Source organism: Lichenostomus cassidix, chromosome 2 (assembly GCF_008360975.1).
Source record: "Lichenostomus cassidix isolate B80296 chromosome 2, HeHo_3.0, whole genome shotgun sequence".
In the NCBI taxonomy this organism is placed as follows: Eukaryota; Metazoa; Chordata; class Aves; order Passeriformes; family Meliphagidae; genus Lichenostomus; species Lichenostomus cassidix.
In genome coordinates this window covers 64,136,625-64,155,781 of record NC_139482.1, presented here as the reverse complement: position 1 = coordinate 64,155,781, position 19,157 = coordinate 64,136,625, and the positions used below count along the sequence as shown (strand labels likewise).

At 41.5% G+C, this 19,157-nt stretch overlaps 1 protein-coding gene across 9 annotated transcripts in view; it reads left to right on the top strand.

Annotated features, from left to right (window-relative positions):
• The window catches only part of PHACTR1 (phosphatase and actin regulator 1), a 304,744-nt gene that overhangs the window by 231,062 nt on the left and 54,525 nt on the right, over positions 1 to 19,157 (top strand). For 8 of the 9 annotated variants that reach the window (XM_085051888.1, XM_085051887.1, XM_085051889.1 and 5 more), the window contains 3 exons: positions 4,635 to 4,820; positions 5,846 to 6,052; positions 16,275 to 16,605. In XM_085051888.1, coding sequence (XP_084908014.1) covers positions 4,635 to 4,820; positions 5,846 to 6,052; positions 16,275 to 16,605 — 724 coding nt within the window. The remainder of the gene's footprint in view (positions 1 to 4,634; positions 4,821 to 5,845; positions 6,053 to 16,274; positions 16,606 to 19,157) is intronic. The other variant, XM_085051892.1, reaches the window with a different exon arrangement.

Here is a 19,157-nt window from a genome sequence, read left to right as displayed (position 1 = left end):
TGCTTTCAAATTTGCTGGCTTTTCAGAGGACTTTGTGTCACCTAGGAGGTGGAAGTTATCAAAGTCCAGTAAGCCACAGTGTTCACACATGGGAGAGTCACTGCAGCCCAGCTGCTTGCTCTGTTTGGAAAACAAGAAATGCTGTTATCACTTCAGTGACCCCCACACTTAAATTAGTCAAGTGAAGCTTCTCCAGACTGAACTGCAGAGAGCTCTTTTCTTGCTAAGAGCCACAGTCATTACAGAATCAGTTTCAGTTATCATCCATTTCCAGAGCTCTGTGACTTGAGTATTCTGAAGATGTAGACAAAGGTTATAATTTTTTCAAACACTCTGTACTTTTGGAAAATAGTAAGTTGAAGAAGTACCTGATGAAGCTCCTGCTGTGCTGATAGTTTGTGAGCAGGTAGTGCTGAGAGGTTAAAAATACCTCTTCCACCTGCATCAAGGAACATACCTCAACATTTAGAAGAACTCATATTTTTTGCTATGCCATTGCTCCTACACATAGATACAGACTTTTGATTTTCACATGGAGGTGTAACCATCCCAAAAGCATCTGTCATTAGAATTGCCCACTGTTTCATGCCGCTGGTCAAAGAATTAAATATACTTGTAGTATTTTGATACATCTCCTTTTTTTCTGAATGTAGATAAGATTGCCTGTAGTGAGAAACTTCTAAATATGAGTGTGTACTGATTGCTTACTCCAGATGCAATGGTGCAACAATTTTTCAAGGAAGTATGGGCAGTGATTGTCTTTCATACCCTTGTATTTTCATACTCTCTGTCTAATTGAAATGATGGATTTAGACTCAAATTTCAGGTAACCTAAGTCCTGACAGGATTTGGATATGTTGCGTTTACACACTAAGGCAGATTTTGTTTGTGAGAACAAACTTGAAGATGGAGCTTTGGTAATGCACCAAGGAGGGAGGCATGGCAGCCACTAGAGAGCCAGTTGCACTGCAGTGAAATTGAAAGATTTTGAATTCCTCCAGAAGCAGCCTGTCTCAAACTCAGTGGGATCCCACAAAATCAGGGATTTGCTTAGGGACTGAAATTGTGGAGGATCCCAGCTGCTGCGCTAAGGTAGCCACCAAGGCTAGAAGACAGTTCCAGGGACAGGTCTTGACCACATGCAAGAACACTCAATTTTCCATTCCCTATCCTTGGGGTCGTGGCAGAGAAGGACAATGAATTTTACTCTGCTCTTCCTAGCCATTGCCATCAAAAATGCTTGCTTGGACAGTCCACTCGAGAGCAGACAAGTACTGAAGGAGACAGCCCAATCCAAAAATTTACCTGGAATTTCAAATTGTCCATTTTGATGTCCATAGCCATTTTTCTGTAGCAGGAATGCATGAGCTTTTCAGATGTGCAAAAATTTGCGTTGTACAAGGTACTCAGAGTAAAAGACACGGTGAGAGGGTAGGCAGAGCTACAGCAGGAGGAACACAACAGGTCTGGTCTGTGTCAGTCAGCAGGATGCACTGGGGGCTGCTTCACACCAGGCAATGTTTTAAAAGTGTCTGAGAGTGCAAATGGCAGGTGTGTGCAGTAGTACAAACCATACTTAGGAGCCTCTGGTTTTGAACACATCATCTATGCATCTTGGGCCTTCACCCCATGCTGTTGTTTTCACATGCAAAGGTGAATCAAAAGTGTCCAGGTAGAGTCTTCTGCATCAGAGAGTTTCCTCTGAGGTCCTGTTTCTTCAGAGACTTCAGGTGTGCAGAGTCTCCTGAGTAAGAGAGGAGCAGCCTTCACATGCTGCTGTTGCTGCAGAAGTCAAGCTACTCCCTCATGGACCTATCCAGTTTCACACTTAGCTGATGGTATTAAAGCTCATGGACTTAGGGGAAGTCATTCTCCACTAAATAGCACCAGGCTCTGCAAAAACAGCAAAGGATTTAGTGTGTCTGAGAACAAAAGATCACATATGTTATCACTGTGCAAAATTAACTTTAAACTCATAGCCGGTTCCTGAAAATGGATCAGTTCATCCATGTATATGTAGTAATTGCATTACCAGGATTCTTTTCATTTGTATGTCAGCCAACTGGATTAGCATTAATAGTTTGAAAATAATAAGTAATTTGCCTTTTATATATGGTTGTCAAGCCTATCTCTGATGGAGGATTAGTTCACACCAAGATACTCATTGCTCTACAAATTATTTTTTCCACATTCTTGGTCTGTTTGCTATACTTGAGCAACTCCCCACGTAGCTCTTCTTTAAGCAAGACCCAATTTAGGGTATATTTCAGTCCTGATTCTGTGCCATGTCTGACAATTTCATTCAAGTCCAAGGACAAGTTTTAGACTCTAAATCAAGATTAAAGGTACTCAGATGTAAGATTTAAAAAGGTTACACTGTCAGTACAGAAAGCTGCCATGCTTTATTTTTGTGACAAAAGGTAAAAGCCAAAATTTTATCTTACATTTTACTTTTCTTGCAATCATACATCTTCACGGGTCATTCAAATGCTGTTTTGTTAAATCATGCTAATGTACCTTGAGAAGCACATAGCACAGTTAAGACAGTAAGATTTCAGGATGCTCAGCATATTACAATGGGCATCTCACTTCATGAATAATGTGTAGATATCCCTCCTAAAAGCAAATGTTACTGGATTTGTCATGCTTACTTTTCATTGCTCATAGTTACAGTCAAATTTAGTCTGAATTAATGCACTGAATTAGCGAATATAATGCTGGACACAGCCACTGCCTTTCATTCAAGAAGCAGATGTTCTACATAAGAAACAGTAGTACCTCTTTCGTGACACCAGGTAACTGAGAGAACCTCAGTCCTCATGCCAAACACATGTAAAAGTGTCTGTCTTCATAAAAGGGAGATAGAGCCAGCACAGAATACACAGCATTTCCACCCAAACAGCTAAAGTGAAAAATGTGTACCTTAAATACTGACTGAACTGTCACTTGGTTTTTGCTGCCTAGGGAAGGTTTGTATCGAATGACCACAGCAGTTAGAAAGGAGGCTGTGCTGCAAACACTTGGCCGATGCCTTTAGCTTTAATTCATGTTGCCACCTTGTAGCCAGCTCAGTTGATCGCTCTCAAATCCATGGGTCAGGTTGCACAGTCACAGATGTGACTGTGTTACCATCATAGCTTTCTGGGTCTTCAAAAAGCCTCCAACAAAACCAAGAAAGTCAAGATCTTAGTATTTATAACAGATCCAAAATAAGCAGGACACCATCTTCACTCACTGTAGAGAAGCTTTAAATGGCAGAAACATAATTCTGAATAGTTATCAGCTAATACACTTTCAGACTTGTTGATTGCTCTGTCCTAGCACCAAAATGAGACTTAACTTCTTTCTCTTTTCACTATTGTTTTCCAAAGTGGTTTGCATATCTTAGCCCTATGAGGGGGAAAATGTGCACTCATTTGCCTGACGTACAACTCCACTCAGTACATTGAGCAGTAATATGGCTAATCAGTAGTGCCCAAAAATCTAAAACCATATCCTGAAATCCTGAGTTTCATTTTAAAAAGTAATTTAAATGCTTAGTAAAATTAGGCTCTGCTTATTTGCCTGCTGGTTTTTAGTCTTATAGGTCACATTACAGTTATATTTTCATGCTTCCATTTGTAACCATAGGGGCTGAACACTTTGCTTTATAAAACTCTGATTGTGATGTTCATGTAGTCATTGCCTCCAGGTACCAAAGTGCTGTGCTTAACAAGTTTGGAGATAAAAATCATGCAGGTTGACACCATAGAGAATTATCTGAATCCCTTCTTCTACTCTTTATTATTTCTAACGTGAAGTGGTGTTTGATAGGAAAGAAAATACCAGCTTCTGTCACAGAAATTTTGCTCAGATAGAGGAGATATTATTAGTAACTATAAAAACAGCCTTTCTAAAAGGAATCTGATATATCCCAGTATCAAGACCTTATATCAGGCAACTATAAAAATTATTCTCTCTCTTACATAAAATGGGGTTATTTGTATGTAAAATAGGGACATACTCCTGTGATTTTGTGTCCCTTATAGCATGAAAGTTGGTGTAGGGAAAGAGAATAATTCTTGTTATTATTCTTAAAATATTATATGTTAGATACAGTGTATATTAATATTCTTTAAGAAAGCTTCATATGTTCAGTTCCAGTCCATTATCATTCCTGACTTCCCAGATTCAGCAGAAAGAGAGAAAACAGATTTTTTGGCATTGGGTGGGACTGCATGTCCATAGGGGTCAATGATGGTAAGGAACCAATCAGCTTAGACAACATGGTTCATATGACCATCAAAGGGTAGAGCAAAAGATCAACACAAATATTTGACATAAATTATATGTTACCCCAGAGGTGCTACCACCATTGCTGATTGGCTTGGCCTTGGCCAGCAGTGAGTCCAGCTTGGAACTGGCTCCATCAGACAGGGGGGACACTTCTGGCAGCTTCTGACAAAAGCCATCCCTGTAGCACCCACTGCCACCAAAACCTTTCCACTTAAACCCAGTGCATGTATACATAGAAGATCTCAGTCCATGTTCCTCATTTGAAAACGATCGAATGGAGATTTATTTAATTTAAAATTCTGTCTGCCTCTTATTTATGTATCTTTTTTGTCATTCTTCTTTCCTCCAACTGTGAACAGATGGGGAACTTTCCATACCAAATGAAGAAGGAGCTTTGGAGAATGGGCAGCCTCTGGGCTCTGCACAAGTGCTGAGCTCCAGCCAGGTGTCCCTGCCAGCCCTAGCAGAACTGGAGTCAGTCCCAGCATCTGTGGAACCCTGCTCATATGAGGTGCTCCCAACCACAGAGATCATGGACGGGACAGGTAACATCTTGTTTATGTTATGATGTAGATACTCTTAAGCTGTTTGAAACAAGTTTTTGACTTCTGGCATTTGATGTTTAGCCCTGACAAGTCCTTGTCAAATGTGAAAGTCTTCTGTTGGTGGAAAGAGGTGACAGCATAGAGATTGTCACTGAATGCTCCAAGAAAATTTTTGATTGATGTGGTATAGAAGTAACCTCTACCTCTAAGCAAGTAACCTTTCTTGGAGTAAGACAAAACACCTGCACTTTGTGAAGATGTAAAAGTATGTTTCCAGCTCTCTGTCTACATCTCAGATGTGCCAATGAGCTCTAGAACAGAGATCTGACAATATGTTTGAACCCTGGAGTACAACATCATGCCCTCTACCTGCCACATGGTGCTGGGTGATGTGCACACCACACATCTGTCAGTGACTAACACAATCAGCTGCCCTACCCTAGGTGAGGCTGGCTGCTCTTCCTCCCCAGCTCATGCAGAGAGACAGCAATGCTCTGCATCTAGGTTAGCTCCTCTTTCTGCATCATTTTATGCTGCTGAGAGCTGTGGACAAAGGTCAAGTGAGAAAAAGTGAGCAGTAGAAGTTGTCATCTTGCATGGCTATGCAGCCTTTTCAAAACAGAGCAGGCCCTGTGAGGTGCTTTTTACATTGAACAGGGTAAGTTTACAGACCACCTGCTAACGTATCTGGTCCTGGGCAAGCTGTAGTGACAGACCATCAGAGATGTGACATTATAAAACTTTATTTGTGTTCCAGACGTGGGAATACATCCCAGCCTGACATGAGGGAGCTGGCTTCTGTCAGAACTAATGGGAAATCTGGCTGTTGTGTAGATGTGTGTTACTCTTTCTCTTTTACTTTCTTTCTTTCTTTCCTCCTTTCTACGTTATACAATGTTTGAGTGAAATCTATGAGTCATTCCTAATCTGCATTGCTGCGCTGCTTTTCTTGTCTGACTTCGGCTGTATCCACTGCTGCTTTGCTCGTAACGTTGTTGCGTCTATGATGTGGTTGTGTCCTCCAGTGTCTGAAGAGAGCCCCACATCCAATGAATCCGGCGTCCTCCTGTCCCAAGATCCTACAGCTAAGCCAGTCCTGCTACTTCCCCCCAAAAAATCTGCCGCTTTCCCTGGAGACCATGAGGACACCCCAGTGAAACAGTTGTCCCTCCTCAAACAGCCCCCTGCCCTGCCTCCTAAACCTATTGCCAGGATTGCCAGCCACTTAACTGGTAAGTAGGTATTCCTGGACCCTCAGCACCACCATTTCCCTTGCAGGAAAAGCTGCCTTTGTGGCAAGGTTCTCAGTGTTCTTCCTCTTTCTGTAATGCTGTTTGCACTTGTGTGTGCTGGTGGTGTACGTGCTGTGCCTAGGGCAGGGATTGGGAAATCTTCAGACTGCACCTTCATCAAGGTTTCTCCAGGGCACTTCCCCTCTCAGCTGTAATTACCTAAGACCGCTGTGGCATTTCCTTACCCTCCTCACTCTTATTCATCAAGACTTACCATCACCACTGAAATTGCAGGATGTACTGTGATGGGAAAGGAAGTATCAGAAAAATACTAGGATATCTTTAAATACCTTTAATGAGGAAAGGATGAGAGTTGAGGAGAAAAGGGAGAGTTTTGATTTCTCCTTTTGGCCTTTGTTGGTTGTCCCCTCAACTGCCATATGGGCAGGTCTCCCTCCACACACCCTGTATCTTTCCATATGTTTCTATTTTACTTGTCCCCTGATCCTTACATAGGCAATTCTGTCCCATGACTTCTTGCCATTTTGCCTCCTTGCTTACACTGTCTGCCAGACTGTTCCCCCTTTCCACCCCTGCTCAAACTACTCCCCTCCCACTGGTGAGTCCAGTTCCAATTCCCAATGACCAGGATTTTTGTGTTCTGCACTTTATGCTGCAGTTTAGCTCTCACTGCATGGAAGATAGCAACAGTAAACAACACAGACTCTGTTTTGTGTTCCACATGTTTTCACAAGCGTCCAAGGTCTTTGAGATTCAAAGTTCTAGGTAGATGTGGAAGGAGGATGGGTGTGTCTTCTCCCAGTCTCTCATTTCAGCTGCTGAAGCAAAGGATGGCTATATTTATGTAGACAAAAATAGGTTCCCTAAATTCTTGCCTGCACCTTTTGAACAGTGTGCTCATAATTGCAGCTGTTGCACAGGAGGCAGCACCTGTAAATCCTGAGTTGAACATGAGGTGTGGTTCATCTTTGTAATAGCGCAGCTACCAGTCTTCCCCCTGGGTTGATCTTGTGTTAATGCTGCCCTGATATTTCCAAAGCTGATGTGAGAAATCCTCTGCCCACATTTATATATTGTAGATTTTTTTTCCAGACAGTTAATACCCATTTTATTCAGGTTTAAGATCTATATCAGGAAAGAGCTCATTAGGAAAGAATGTGTTCTGGTTTTCTCTCATCTCTACGTAGTCTCTTCATGTTTCTGTTTGGATGACCACACTTTTTTGTCCTGTATAGTTTTGTGCATTTTATGTGAAACCTCTTTACTTTCTTACCTGCTAAAATCTGCACATAACAGCTAATATTTTGCTTTTTGCTACAAACTGAAGGGGCAGTCCTGTAGCCTGCAAGGCCAGGCAATGGCTTCACATAAGGACAAAACCAGCTTCCTATGATCTCCCATAAAACTCTGTCCCAGTTATAAGAAGTTGCTCAGAAATTAGGCCAACATAGAAGAAATAAAAATATAGGAATAGCATGGGAAAAAAACTCAGGTACTAGATGGCCTTGATTCATAAGCCATTCTTTTGTAAGAGATAAGAGAAGGACCAAATGATGAGCGCTTCTGGAGTGGTTTTGTTTTTCTGCAGCTGCAAATTTTGTGTGAAGTAGAATCAGACTCAAGCTATCAGCATAAGTGAGTTGCTTGATGGTAATGACTTTGCAATGAGAGTGAAACAGAGCTGACTTCTCTTACTTTGTGGTGGCCTTCAGTGGTGTCTCAGCCAGGCCTACATATATGCGTATACATCTTGTATGTGCACATAGATGGACTCTTGTACATCATATACAGAACCTTCAGCGTAAAGGAACAGAGATTCAAATGTAGTCATAGAGCCACAATTTAATTGACAGTTATTCCTCCTGGAACTGAAACCCTCATTTATACATTCCTTATAAATAAAAGTATTCAGCATGTTCTTAAGGGTCCATTTACTTTGGTGTTCCAAAGGATATACGTGTTGTTCAGTGCTTGTGTTCTCCACTGGTAATTATATTAGCCTTGTACAATCTTTGGAAATAAGCAATCAATCTTAATGAAGCATCCTCCTCAGTGAGAAGCAGAATTAGTGCTATTCTTTTACTAATTACTCCAGAGACATCCTCAGCTTGTGAGTGAGAAAACAAGCAAAATCTGAATTCTGGCATTCTAAATGAAAACTTTTCTGTTCTTGCTGCATACACATTTTTCTACTGAAGAATTTTTGAAAAGGTTGAAGGACAAATTAAGACATACCAGGCATGGCTAGTGGAGAGTGACAGAGGTTTAATGGTCTGGTAGTTCTGTTCAAGAGACTGCTAGAGGATATTTGATCCTGTGCAGGGTTCAGGTACACATGTGGAAATGCAGAAGAAACTCAACTTCTGTCTATATATATATGTGTGTATGTGTACTAAACATATCCATTTAATAGAAATATGTTTTGCACAAACACATATTTAAAAAATCACTACAGACATGGTCAGAGGCAAAAAAAAAAAAAGGAAAAATATTTGAAATACAACCCTTGAGGAAAAAAATTTGGACCACCTCTTGCTGTGAAAATACTCCAAAGTTCTTCAAAACCTTATGCAGACTGACTTGCAGGATTTGACAAAGAACTTTTTCCAGGTTTTAGAAATGAAAAAGAAACATTCCTTTCCTCTGAAAGCATTTTGAACTGTCTCAAATATCTATCTGCCAAGACAAAAATTGGCCTTTCAATTGATAAGAAATGCACATAAAAGAGCTGGCCTAAATAAATACATAAGAGCACATTTAATTTTGTGGAGAATGAAAAGAAAAAAAATCAATTATAAAGGTGAAACGAAGAGAGAATTGCCTCTAGCAAATATAAATCTCACAGCCTTGGCATGCTTCTTCTCAAGGCTGAGGCTCTGTAGGGATGGGACAGTATAGACACAGGGCCAGAGCCAAGAGCAGACTGCAGGGCAGCCACTGGGAGTGCTGCCAGCACCACTGCAGAAGATGCTCCATGCTTTTCCTCATGCCATGTCCTGTGGTCTTGATGGTGCTGCCTCCACAGGGAACGTCCCTGCCGCAGCACTGGGTGTGGAAGTGCCCGTGTAGCCCTAGAAGACAGGTGACTCTAGGAGAAAAACATGAACCTTTAACTGTTTCGATACTGTTGTTTCACTTCTCTGCATGTCCTGTTGGCCAGTCACCTCCTGGTGAGCCTTCTACTGGTTTGCAAACATGATTAGTATTAGACAATGTTCACAGATAGAATTTATTTTGTTGTTTTATTTCTCTGATACCCACGTGCACAACCCAGGCATTTAGGACAGCGCTTGTATCTTCCTTCACTGAAAATTTAGGAAAAGTTGAAATAATCACCTGGGGCCAAATTTAATTGGGATGCTAGGATAAAGTCCCCAGATTATCATAAAATTTTTAATGGCCAAGTGACGGGAGGACTAGGCATGTCTGATTTGATGGACCCCAGTGTTGTAAAGTTCCCTTTGATCTTGATTCTTTAAGCTGTTAATTTTCACCAGCACAGATAATGTTTTCTGAAATTAATTAGATGTTTTCCACCTGAATCACCAGTAACCCATAAAGTTTCCTAAAACACCAGAGAACAAAATATGTGCCACTAAGATGGGATCTCAGCAACACCTGAGTGTATTTGAGCCCAAATTTAGCTTAATATTAGAAAAGGATGTAGCTTTGGATGTATCTGGCCACTTATCTCTTGCATTTAAGCTTTTTGCATTCTCTTGGTCTCTTCATTCAAGATTTTGAAGAGCCACAAAGCACATTTTAGTGCTGATATTGTACTTTCAAGTTATATCTGTATAGAGTCAGAACTAATTCATAATTAGAGGCAAACATTTGGCAGGGTAGAAAATGTTAAAAGTCCTCAAAAGTTACTTGTGACAATGCAGACAAGCCAAGAATGAGGCTTGAGAACATGAATGCCTGAGGTCCTGCTGCCTTGCCACACCACAGCTGGTTATTAGTGGCAGCTTTATAAAAGTTTTTGCAACTACAATTTGTCCAATAAATACTCTCTGCAGTATTTTATAATACAGTAGTCACACTGTGTGTCAGAAGACTCCTCTGTAGATGAGCCTGACATAATGCACAAGGTTCCTCCACTGTGGCGTTACCTCCAGCCGCCTGCCCTGGCAGGCAACATTCAGGAGGAGAGGTTGCATTCATGAGATGGCAGTGGACAGTTCTCTCACTGTGTGCTCAAGGGAGAAGCAGCAGAGCAAATGCAGATCTCCTTCACTAGGTTCTCAACAGAATCCTGGTTCTCCAGGAAACTGAACCCTCATGCAGTCGCTCTCTCTGTGCTGCTCCCTGGAGGGGAGAACCTGGCACATTAAGGCATCAGGAAATCTCATCTTTGACATCCAATTCAAGACCCTGCACTGGAATTCATGAATGGTTATACATTTCAACCTTTACACTAATCATGCCTTGCTTTTGTTCTCCAAATTCAACCTGAACCTTGGATGCATATGTGGTACAGCAGAACAGCAAAGAATTTCTGTCTCAAATCTTCTGTTGAAGACATGGCTGCAGGTCTTGCTGTAGTCAGCAGGAGATGCATGGCAAATCTTTGAGAACAGTTTTTAACTTGTCTTTATGAATCTGCTCAAAAACTCATTGAAACAAGAAAAGAGACTCCAGCCATATAGGCACAAGTCATTACAGGAGCGAAGATCTGAAAAAGTAAAAGCTACCTGTCCAAATGGTGCCAGCAAGTATCAGGCACATCACCCCATTTTCACTATGGAGCTCCCTCAACAGGCCACATTGGTTTTTGTACTGTTTGTTGATTTTGGGGGTTTTTTGCACATTGTTTTACAGAATTAATTACTTGGATAGAATTTAAAGAGAATCTCATTAACTTTATGACAACTTATATTACTTGTATATAGTACAGCAAAGGTCACAGTATAAGGTTATTCAAGTGAGGAAGAACCTCAGCAGGTCTTTAATCCAACCTCCTGCTCAAAGCAGAGCCAAGTATGGGATCAGACCAGGTTGCTTAGGCCTTTGAGCACCTGAGTCTTGAAAACTTCAGAGGATGCCAGCTCTACAACCTGTCTGGATAAACCTGCTCCACTAATTGGCTCTTCTCGTGGAGGGGAAGATATTTTCCTTATAATCTAGTCTTGAACCTCTTTTGTTTTGCTTTTACCCACTGTCTTTCCTCTTCCCACCACACACCACTGAAAAGTATCACCTTATTGATAACCTGGCTTGTAGGTACTGGGAGGCTGGTGTTAGGTGTTCCCTCCACAAGCTGTCTTTTCTCCATGCTGAACACACCTCAGTCCCTCAAGTGGCTCAAGTGCTCTAGCTCTCAGCCACTGCAGTGGCCCTGTGCTCGACTCATTCTGGTTTTTTGATATCTTTCCTAGGGTATACTAAGCTTGCACAGTAGTTCAGATACAGTCTAAGGACTGCTGAATAGAAGGGGATCCTTCTATCAATGGAAGAATCCTTTGATCTCCTGGCTCTCTTTTTTTTCGTACCACTCAGGAGTCTGTTGTCCCTCCTTGCTGTCAGGGTGCAACACTGGCTTACATTTGGCACGGAGTCAAGAAAGAGCATTTCTGCCACTGGCAGTATAGCAAACACAGCCAGCTCTGCCACGAGCCCAGGATTCCCAGGCATGTCCTCTTTATCCATGCAGTAGTTGAGCTGGGGCAGAATTTGAAGATTTTAATGAGCCTTTCTACAGTCCCTGCTGCAGCAACATTTGGTGCCATACATCCAAAAGTTCCTATCACCCCATCTGCAGCAGTTGTGTCTTCAATGTGTGCTGACCAGTTCTCCAGCCATGTTCACTTACTAGGAAGTGTCAGACTTGGTTTGCTTGGTGCACAGCTCCAGTGTACCACAAACACATCAGCAGAACCATATAGGAACAAACTTATGCAACAAATAAACATATGTTTATCTCTTGAAAACCAAAAAAAAATGCAGCAACTATAGATATTAGCAACATTATCTGTATGGAAAGACTAATGGATAGCCTGCTTATCAAAAGTCTGATGTCTAGCAAATATTGTGGCATCCACAACTGTCTTTCAAGTAATTGGTTGTCGTCAAGAGTGGAGAGGTTGATGTCTTAACATCATTTTCATCAGTTCTAGCATACAAGTTATTACACAGTGCTGAGTGGTCACAACCCCACTGGGAACCAACATGTTGCAAAATTGCTCATTATTCTCTTGAGCATGAAAAGCCTCAGCCAGAAGAGATTAATCAGACTTGCACACCTGGCTTCACACAGTTTGCTTCTTCTCTGATACAAGTGCTTTGTGTGGTGATTTAAGACTCTGGTAATGTTTTGCTGAGAAGACACTTATCATAGATTCCTTGTTCATATTTCCCCTATCCAGCTTCTTGTTCATCTACAGATGCCCATGTCTGATGTATATTCTATGCTGGAGACAATAATTGTTACCACTCCTGGTTCATAAATCATGTACATTGTTTACATGTACATAAATTAAAACAAACAGAGGAAAGAACTGTAAAACTCAGTCACCTCACTCTTACATGCGAGGAGAAGTTGTTCTATCCTTTACTGTAGATGATAGTAGCACAGTTTTCAACAGCCTGCCCAGAGCCCATGGATTTGGGCAGGGCCTCACTTGTTCAGCATAGTCACTGATCAGATCACACAATAAAACTTGCAGTACCAAGGTCTCCATTACTGGTTGTCAGTGAAGATACACAGTTAATTTCCCAGGAAATGGATTGAACTCTCCTCCCATTGTAGTCATTCTCCTCTTAACCATTTTATTTAAACAAAGTAGAATTCTCCTGAAGGTGAAGGGCACACAAGTAGATTTAATGCCTCTGGCTCATTTCCAAGAGTCTGCTTTGGTATTGAGACCATATTCAGACAAGCTCAAACACCTGGGTGTAAAACAGTTGAAATAAAGACATTAAAAATAATGGGCAAGATTTTTGGCAGGTGTTCAGTGGAGTCATCCAGCACTGGTACCATTGAAATCACGTTGATGTGAAGCATTTGTTTAAATTTAAGTGGAAACTAAAGGTTCATACCTTTGTTTGGAAACCAGAGTGTGTGCACCTGATTCATGATGGAATGAATGTGTGGCTACTTAGGATAATTTAGCTAGACTTGTTCTCCTGTGCAGTTCCAGAGCTGCAGTGCCTGTGCCACAACCCCATTACATGAATGCTTGCATGAGAAAAGAAATTTTCACTGTATTTAGAAGAAAGAAGGAAGGATTCCTGTTTGCTTTATACCTGAGCTATTTGGCATGTCATGCTCACTTGCAACCTACAATATTGCTCTGATCTTCAGGATCACAAAAGGCAGAAAACCCAGATGATACTTCCAGTTATTCTTTCATCAAAAGCAAGAGATGCCTGCAGTTGGGATCTCTGAATTCACCATTAAGGATGGCTGCCGCAGAGTGATGGGGCATCCAGGCACAGGCACTGTCAAATGAAGACTTTAATTGACATACTGCAGAAAAGGATCTAAAATCAACCTGCATTTGCCAAAATGGAAGTGCAGATCTCAGTGTAGTCTTTGTAATTCAGGACAAGCTCTAGAAGTAAAATTGCCTGAAGCATAAATGTATGAAAAAGATACTTTTTACTGCAAGTCCCGTAGGAGGCTTATTCTCAGGGCTCTATACAACTTAGTCTTTCTGTTATTTACCTTTTATTGAAGAGGTATTCATTTATGCAGGATACAGAGAGAAAATATATACAAATAACATATTTGTAAGAAAAACAAGGTGACTTGAAGACCTTTGTGTGCTTGAAAAGAAAATGCTGAAAGTGGTTTGGTTTTTTTACTGCTTTGGCAAACCCATGAGTTAAATTTCAGCCTTAGTAGAGCCATCAGAAAAAGTTTTGCCTGCAAGAGTCAACATGTTAAGTGGATTTAGTATTACACTGAAAGGTGAAAGACTTGGATTCTTCTCTCTGTAACTCACCCACTCTGCAATGTGGAAACACCACTTTTTCTCCATGCCCCTGTGTCATGGTGTAACCCCAGCCAGCAGCCAAACCCTATGCAGCTGCTCTCTCACTCCACCACCAGTGGGACTGGGGAGAGAATCAGAAGTGAGAAAATGAACTGTTAAGACAGTTCAATAGGGAAACCAAAAGCTGTGCACACAAGCAAAGCAAAACATGGAATTTGTTCACTGCTTCCCAAGGGCAGGCAGGTGTTCAGCCATCTCCAGGTGGGCAGGGCCCCATGACATGTAATGGTTACTTGGGAATTCAAATGCCATCACTCCCAATATCCCCCCTTCCTCCTTCTTACCTACACTTTATATACTGAGCATGATGTTATATGGTCTGGAATATCCCTGTGGTCAGCTGGGGTCAGCTGTCCTGGCTGTGTCTTCTCCCAACTTCCCATGTATCCCAGGTTTCCTCAACAGTGTGGCAGTTCAAAAAACAGAAAAAGTCTTGGCTCTGTGCAAGCCCTGCTCAGCAATAACAAAAACATCTCTATATTATCAGCCCTGTGTTCAGCACAAATACAAAACAGCCCCATACCAGACACCATGAAGAAAATTAACTCTACCCCAGCCAAAACCAACATGCAGTATTTCATCTTTGTACTCCCTCTGACCACTCTATGTTGTTAGCCTCTAAACACTCTGGAGAGGAGGAAGGCTTACAATGTCAGTGTGTTGTTCCTAGCATAGCAAAACCAATTATCAAAACTAAAACTAATATCAAGTGGATACCATGGAAGCTGTGACTAGCACTAAAATAAGTCAAGGGACATATCTGAACTTGGCTCATGGTCTTTTTTCACCTTATGATCTTTAATCATTTTCAAGAAGTGTTACTGCTTGCAAGTCCTTATATCAGCCTTGTGTAGCCTGGCTATTAATTATGGATAGTAGTACAGGCAATATCCAGAACAGCCACGAGGCAGGAAAGAATGAAGGGCGTGAAGGGAGGGATAGTTTAAACTAAAAACAACTTTCTGGAAAAGGACTTTAGAAATCTGACAGCACTCAGGAGACTGATGACCTTTGGAGAGCAGCATTTAACTCTGAAGGTTCCTCAAGTCAAAAGAATATTCTGGCCCTACAATTATTCTTTTACCATGTTGCAGCAAGAGGAGTGAGCTGAAGCAGCAAGAGACCAAAGGTCATGCAAGCCTTGCCCACAGAGCTCCATTGCAGAGACAAATATCTGCAGTATTCCAGGCTAGAAAGGGCCCAGCCTTCCTCCTAGAGAGACAAACTCAGAGTTGTTGCTTACAGTGTATATATTTTCTCTCTCTTTTGCTTCTAGCATACGTTGTGACTATTTCCCCCACCCATCTTGATATCTACAAGCCCTCATGTTACTTCTTTTCCCTTCTGAAAATATTTCACCGTGCAACTCCAAAAATCTCCATCCTCCAGTTGAATTCTGCAAGAGAGGTTTGCTTGTGTACCTCTCACTGATTTTTCATTGAAGCCAGGGAAGTCTTTGCCTGGCTGATAAACTTGGTGAATTTTTAACTAGAGTTAAAAAGGTAAAAGTCAGTGCATGAGTCCAGACAAAAGTGCCTGTCAAATCTTCCATAAAAGAATACATTTACTGCCCTTTAACTTTTCTCCTCATGTACCCTCCATTTTTCCAAACCTGTCCTGTTTGGTATTCAAACCTTATTTTTCTTCTCTTTTGCCCTATAATGTAATTTTTTACACCAGATGTTTTGTACATTACAAAGCTGTAAGAAGCGTGACTTGCAGTAATTGCACTGCAGTGGCTGAGATGGATCAGAAATTCCTGAGCTTTTGCTCTGGCAGTGATGATGGTGAGTCATCCTGTAACTTCAGACACTGAATTGCTCTCACCCTAATTGCTCTCCCCCTATTTGTGTGCCTGTTGAGTGGAAGAAGTTGCATCTACCTCACAGGGCTATTTTGGAGGATTAGGGCTTTAAAGCATCAAAGTGTGCCACCAGCCTTGTTAAGTATTGCTTAATGTGTTTATTAAGGGGCATGCACAGCCCTGGAATGTTTTTTGTGGGACTCAGGAGTGCTGCAAAACAAGAGTATTTTTTCTGGAGACCATGCTGAGCATACGATAGGAGCTGTCTGTGACAACAGGGAAGGTGTGCACACTCCTGTGTTGACCATCAACCTCAGTACCTGCTCACCCAGGCAGATACACTCATCTCCATCTTAGTGACATGGAAATTAACACCAGGGCTCTCTTTCTGTTTTTTTAGATCCTGGCGCTCCTGTGAAACTGCCTTGTATGCCAGTTAAACTGTCACCTCCACTACCTCCAAAGAAAGTCATGATTTGCATGCCTTTAGGGGGGCCAGACCTCTCTCTCTCATCCTATTCCACACAGAAGAGCTCCCAGCAGCCTTTGACCCAGCAGCATCACACTGTCCTGCCATCCCAGTTAGCAGCTCACCAGCACCAGCTCCAGTATGGCAGCCACAGCCAGCACCTTCCTTCTGGGTCCAGCACGTTGCCCATCCACCCTTCAGGGTGCCGGATGATCGAGGAACTGAACAAAACGCTAGCCATGACCATGCACAGGCTAGAAAGGTAATGGATCAACTTTTACAATTACATACTGGTGGGGCCTGTTTGCTGTTAACCTCAGTATCAGTATCATTGCTTGAGTTATGTTCATAGGATTGAATGAGATGTCTCCTCTGGGATCTAACAACTTCAGGGCAGAGTCATTTCTGGAGAAACAGAGACAGGGGAAGAGCCTTTCCAGGCTTGATTGACAAGTTCGTGGTAGAAAGGAAATAAAGACCAAATTTCCTGAACCCCATTGTCCTGTTCAAGGAAGTGGGTAATACAGCCAGTGGAGAAGATTTTAATAGGACATGCCTGGCTTGCAATAGGAGGCATAACTGCAGAGCTCCAGTTGTGTGGAGGATTGCTAAATGCAAGGAAAGGATGATTCATAAAAGAGCAATTAGAATTCAGTGTGCCACTCCAGCAGGGCATCTGATTGGTATTACCAATTAGCTCAAAACAATCTATGTGGACTTCCTACAAGTCACTTAGAAAGGTTTTAATTGAGTATTTTAATTATTTAAATAATTTAAATTAAATTATATGTTTGATCTTAAAGTAAGTATTTAACCCCTTCCACAGCAGCTATCTTTTTAGCCATTTGCATCTGACAAGAGGTAGCACATTTGATCAGAAGTGCCTTACCCACCTTGGGGCTGGGTTTTGTTACTGTCACTTATGAGTATCTCTGAATGTTTGTCTAAGTAGGCTGAGTAAGTGAAGCATGTTGTATAAATGCAAGCTGCCCTCGTAGACTGCAACATCAGCAAACTTTGGAAAATTTATTTCACCTTGCAGAGGAAAACCGAGAAAGTCCCAGAATAGGGAAGATAGTCTGAAAAATTACATGTTTTATTTAGTACCAAGACCGGCTTTGTAGCCAGCTTGTTTTAGGAGCATCAGATCATTCTTTTGTCATACAGGAAGGCAAAATATTTGGTCTAACAGACAAAGTGCCTCATGATTTACCCCAATACTTCTTTCTGATAATGCTACCTTAATTATATTCCATAGTGGGAAACATCTGGATTATTGATGACATATTCTCCTTACTGCCTGAAAAAGGGTCAGGAGACCAGAGGCTGTCTCACACTGCCAGCTTATTTTAGTACCAGCATAGTGACACATCTGTGATTACATCAGGGGGCTAGTGTTTCTACAGCACGGAGGAATTCTCAGCTGGGGAAAAACTACTAGGGCTATGAAGGAGATTCCCATTCCCATCAGTGAAAGAGCTGTAGGGGCAGGATTAGAAAGAACATCCACATTGCCTCCCACTGCGCTGCCCAGTGACTACCCATTTACCTCTCACATTGCCAGTATGGCTGGTCAGGTACCCCTGCGTCACCCCAAAATTCAATGCACCAGGAACAAAGCATAGCTGTTGTCTCCCAAAGGCTCCTTTGGGGCTGCACTGTACATGCCATCCCCAGCTTGGGTTGAACATCTTAGTGTCTGGCTCATAACTGTGAGCAAAAGGCCCTTTGTTATCCTGAGCCCAGTGACATCTCTCAGAGTATGACTTCATTGTGGCATCTGTTGCCCCACAGCAATGAATGCTCCAATTTCTAGTCATCCATCATGTTTATGTCTACAAATACGTTTAACTGATTTAAAGAAGGTGATGCTGTTTGGGTTTCACTATTAATTTGATGCTGAAGCTCTGCTGCTTGTTAAAAACTAAATAAGCAAGGATTCATGTCCCAGTGTGAAGCAATTGCTTCCCTTTGCAATTAATAAGAAGAAAACAAGAAAAGGTTGTGACACTGATGTTTCACATTTAAAATTAATATGAATTCTAGTTCATTAGATTGCAGACAGATTTTTCATAGCCTTTTTTGTGTTGATTAATTCTTGTTTCAATCATGGTTAAAGTATTGGGTACTTTGGTTGTGCTCCTTGCCTAAACAAATCAATAACTATTGCATTCACAAGGGAAAAAATAGGTCGTGATTATTTCCTCTGCAACAGCAATTGTTATTTTTGTAGTATTTAGAGGTAAAAGTATTTCAAACCATTTACAGTTCTGTGGAGCTGATCTTGCTGTTAAATTCTTCATTTGCTTTTTCAAGCCACACAGTGATCTAGATAAACTTTCCAAGTTTGCTTGAAGATTTTTGCAGATTTTTAAAATATATTTATTTAACTTGGGAGACAACTGTTTGCACCAAATGCCACTGTTTTCTACTGGTTTTGACAGTACTTAATTTCCCTTATTGTAAAAACCTGCATTAAACCCGAGAGAAGTGGTGCTGCAGTATTTGTCATTGTACACTTCAGCCCAAAACTCTTGAGGACCTGTTAAAACTGCAAAGATCCTAGATGTCCTTCCTCTGTTTGAAATTTGGTACATACAGTGTACCAAATGCAGTGTGCTCACATCTGTAGCACGCATAGGATATGGAGTGACATCCTACGCTTTGCTGTAGTTAACGCTTTTCCAAGTTAACAATGTATTGGGCCACTGCTGTTGGGTTAATAATCTTGAGGAGATGAGAGAATCTGACAAGTCTCTGAGGTGCCTTCTGGTGAATGCTAAAGGGTTTTTTCTTCTGATCACAGACATTATG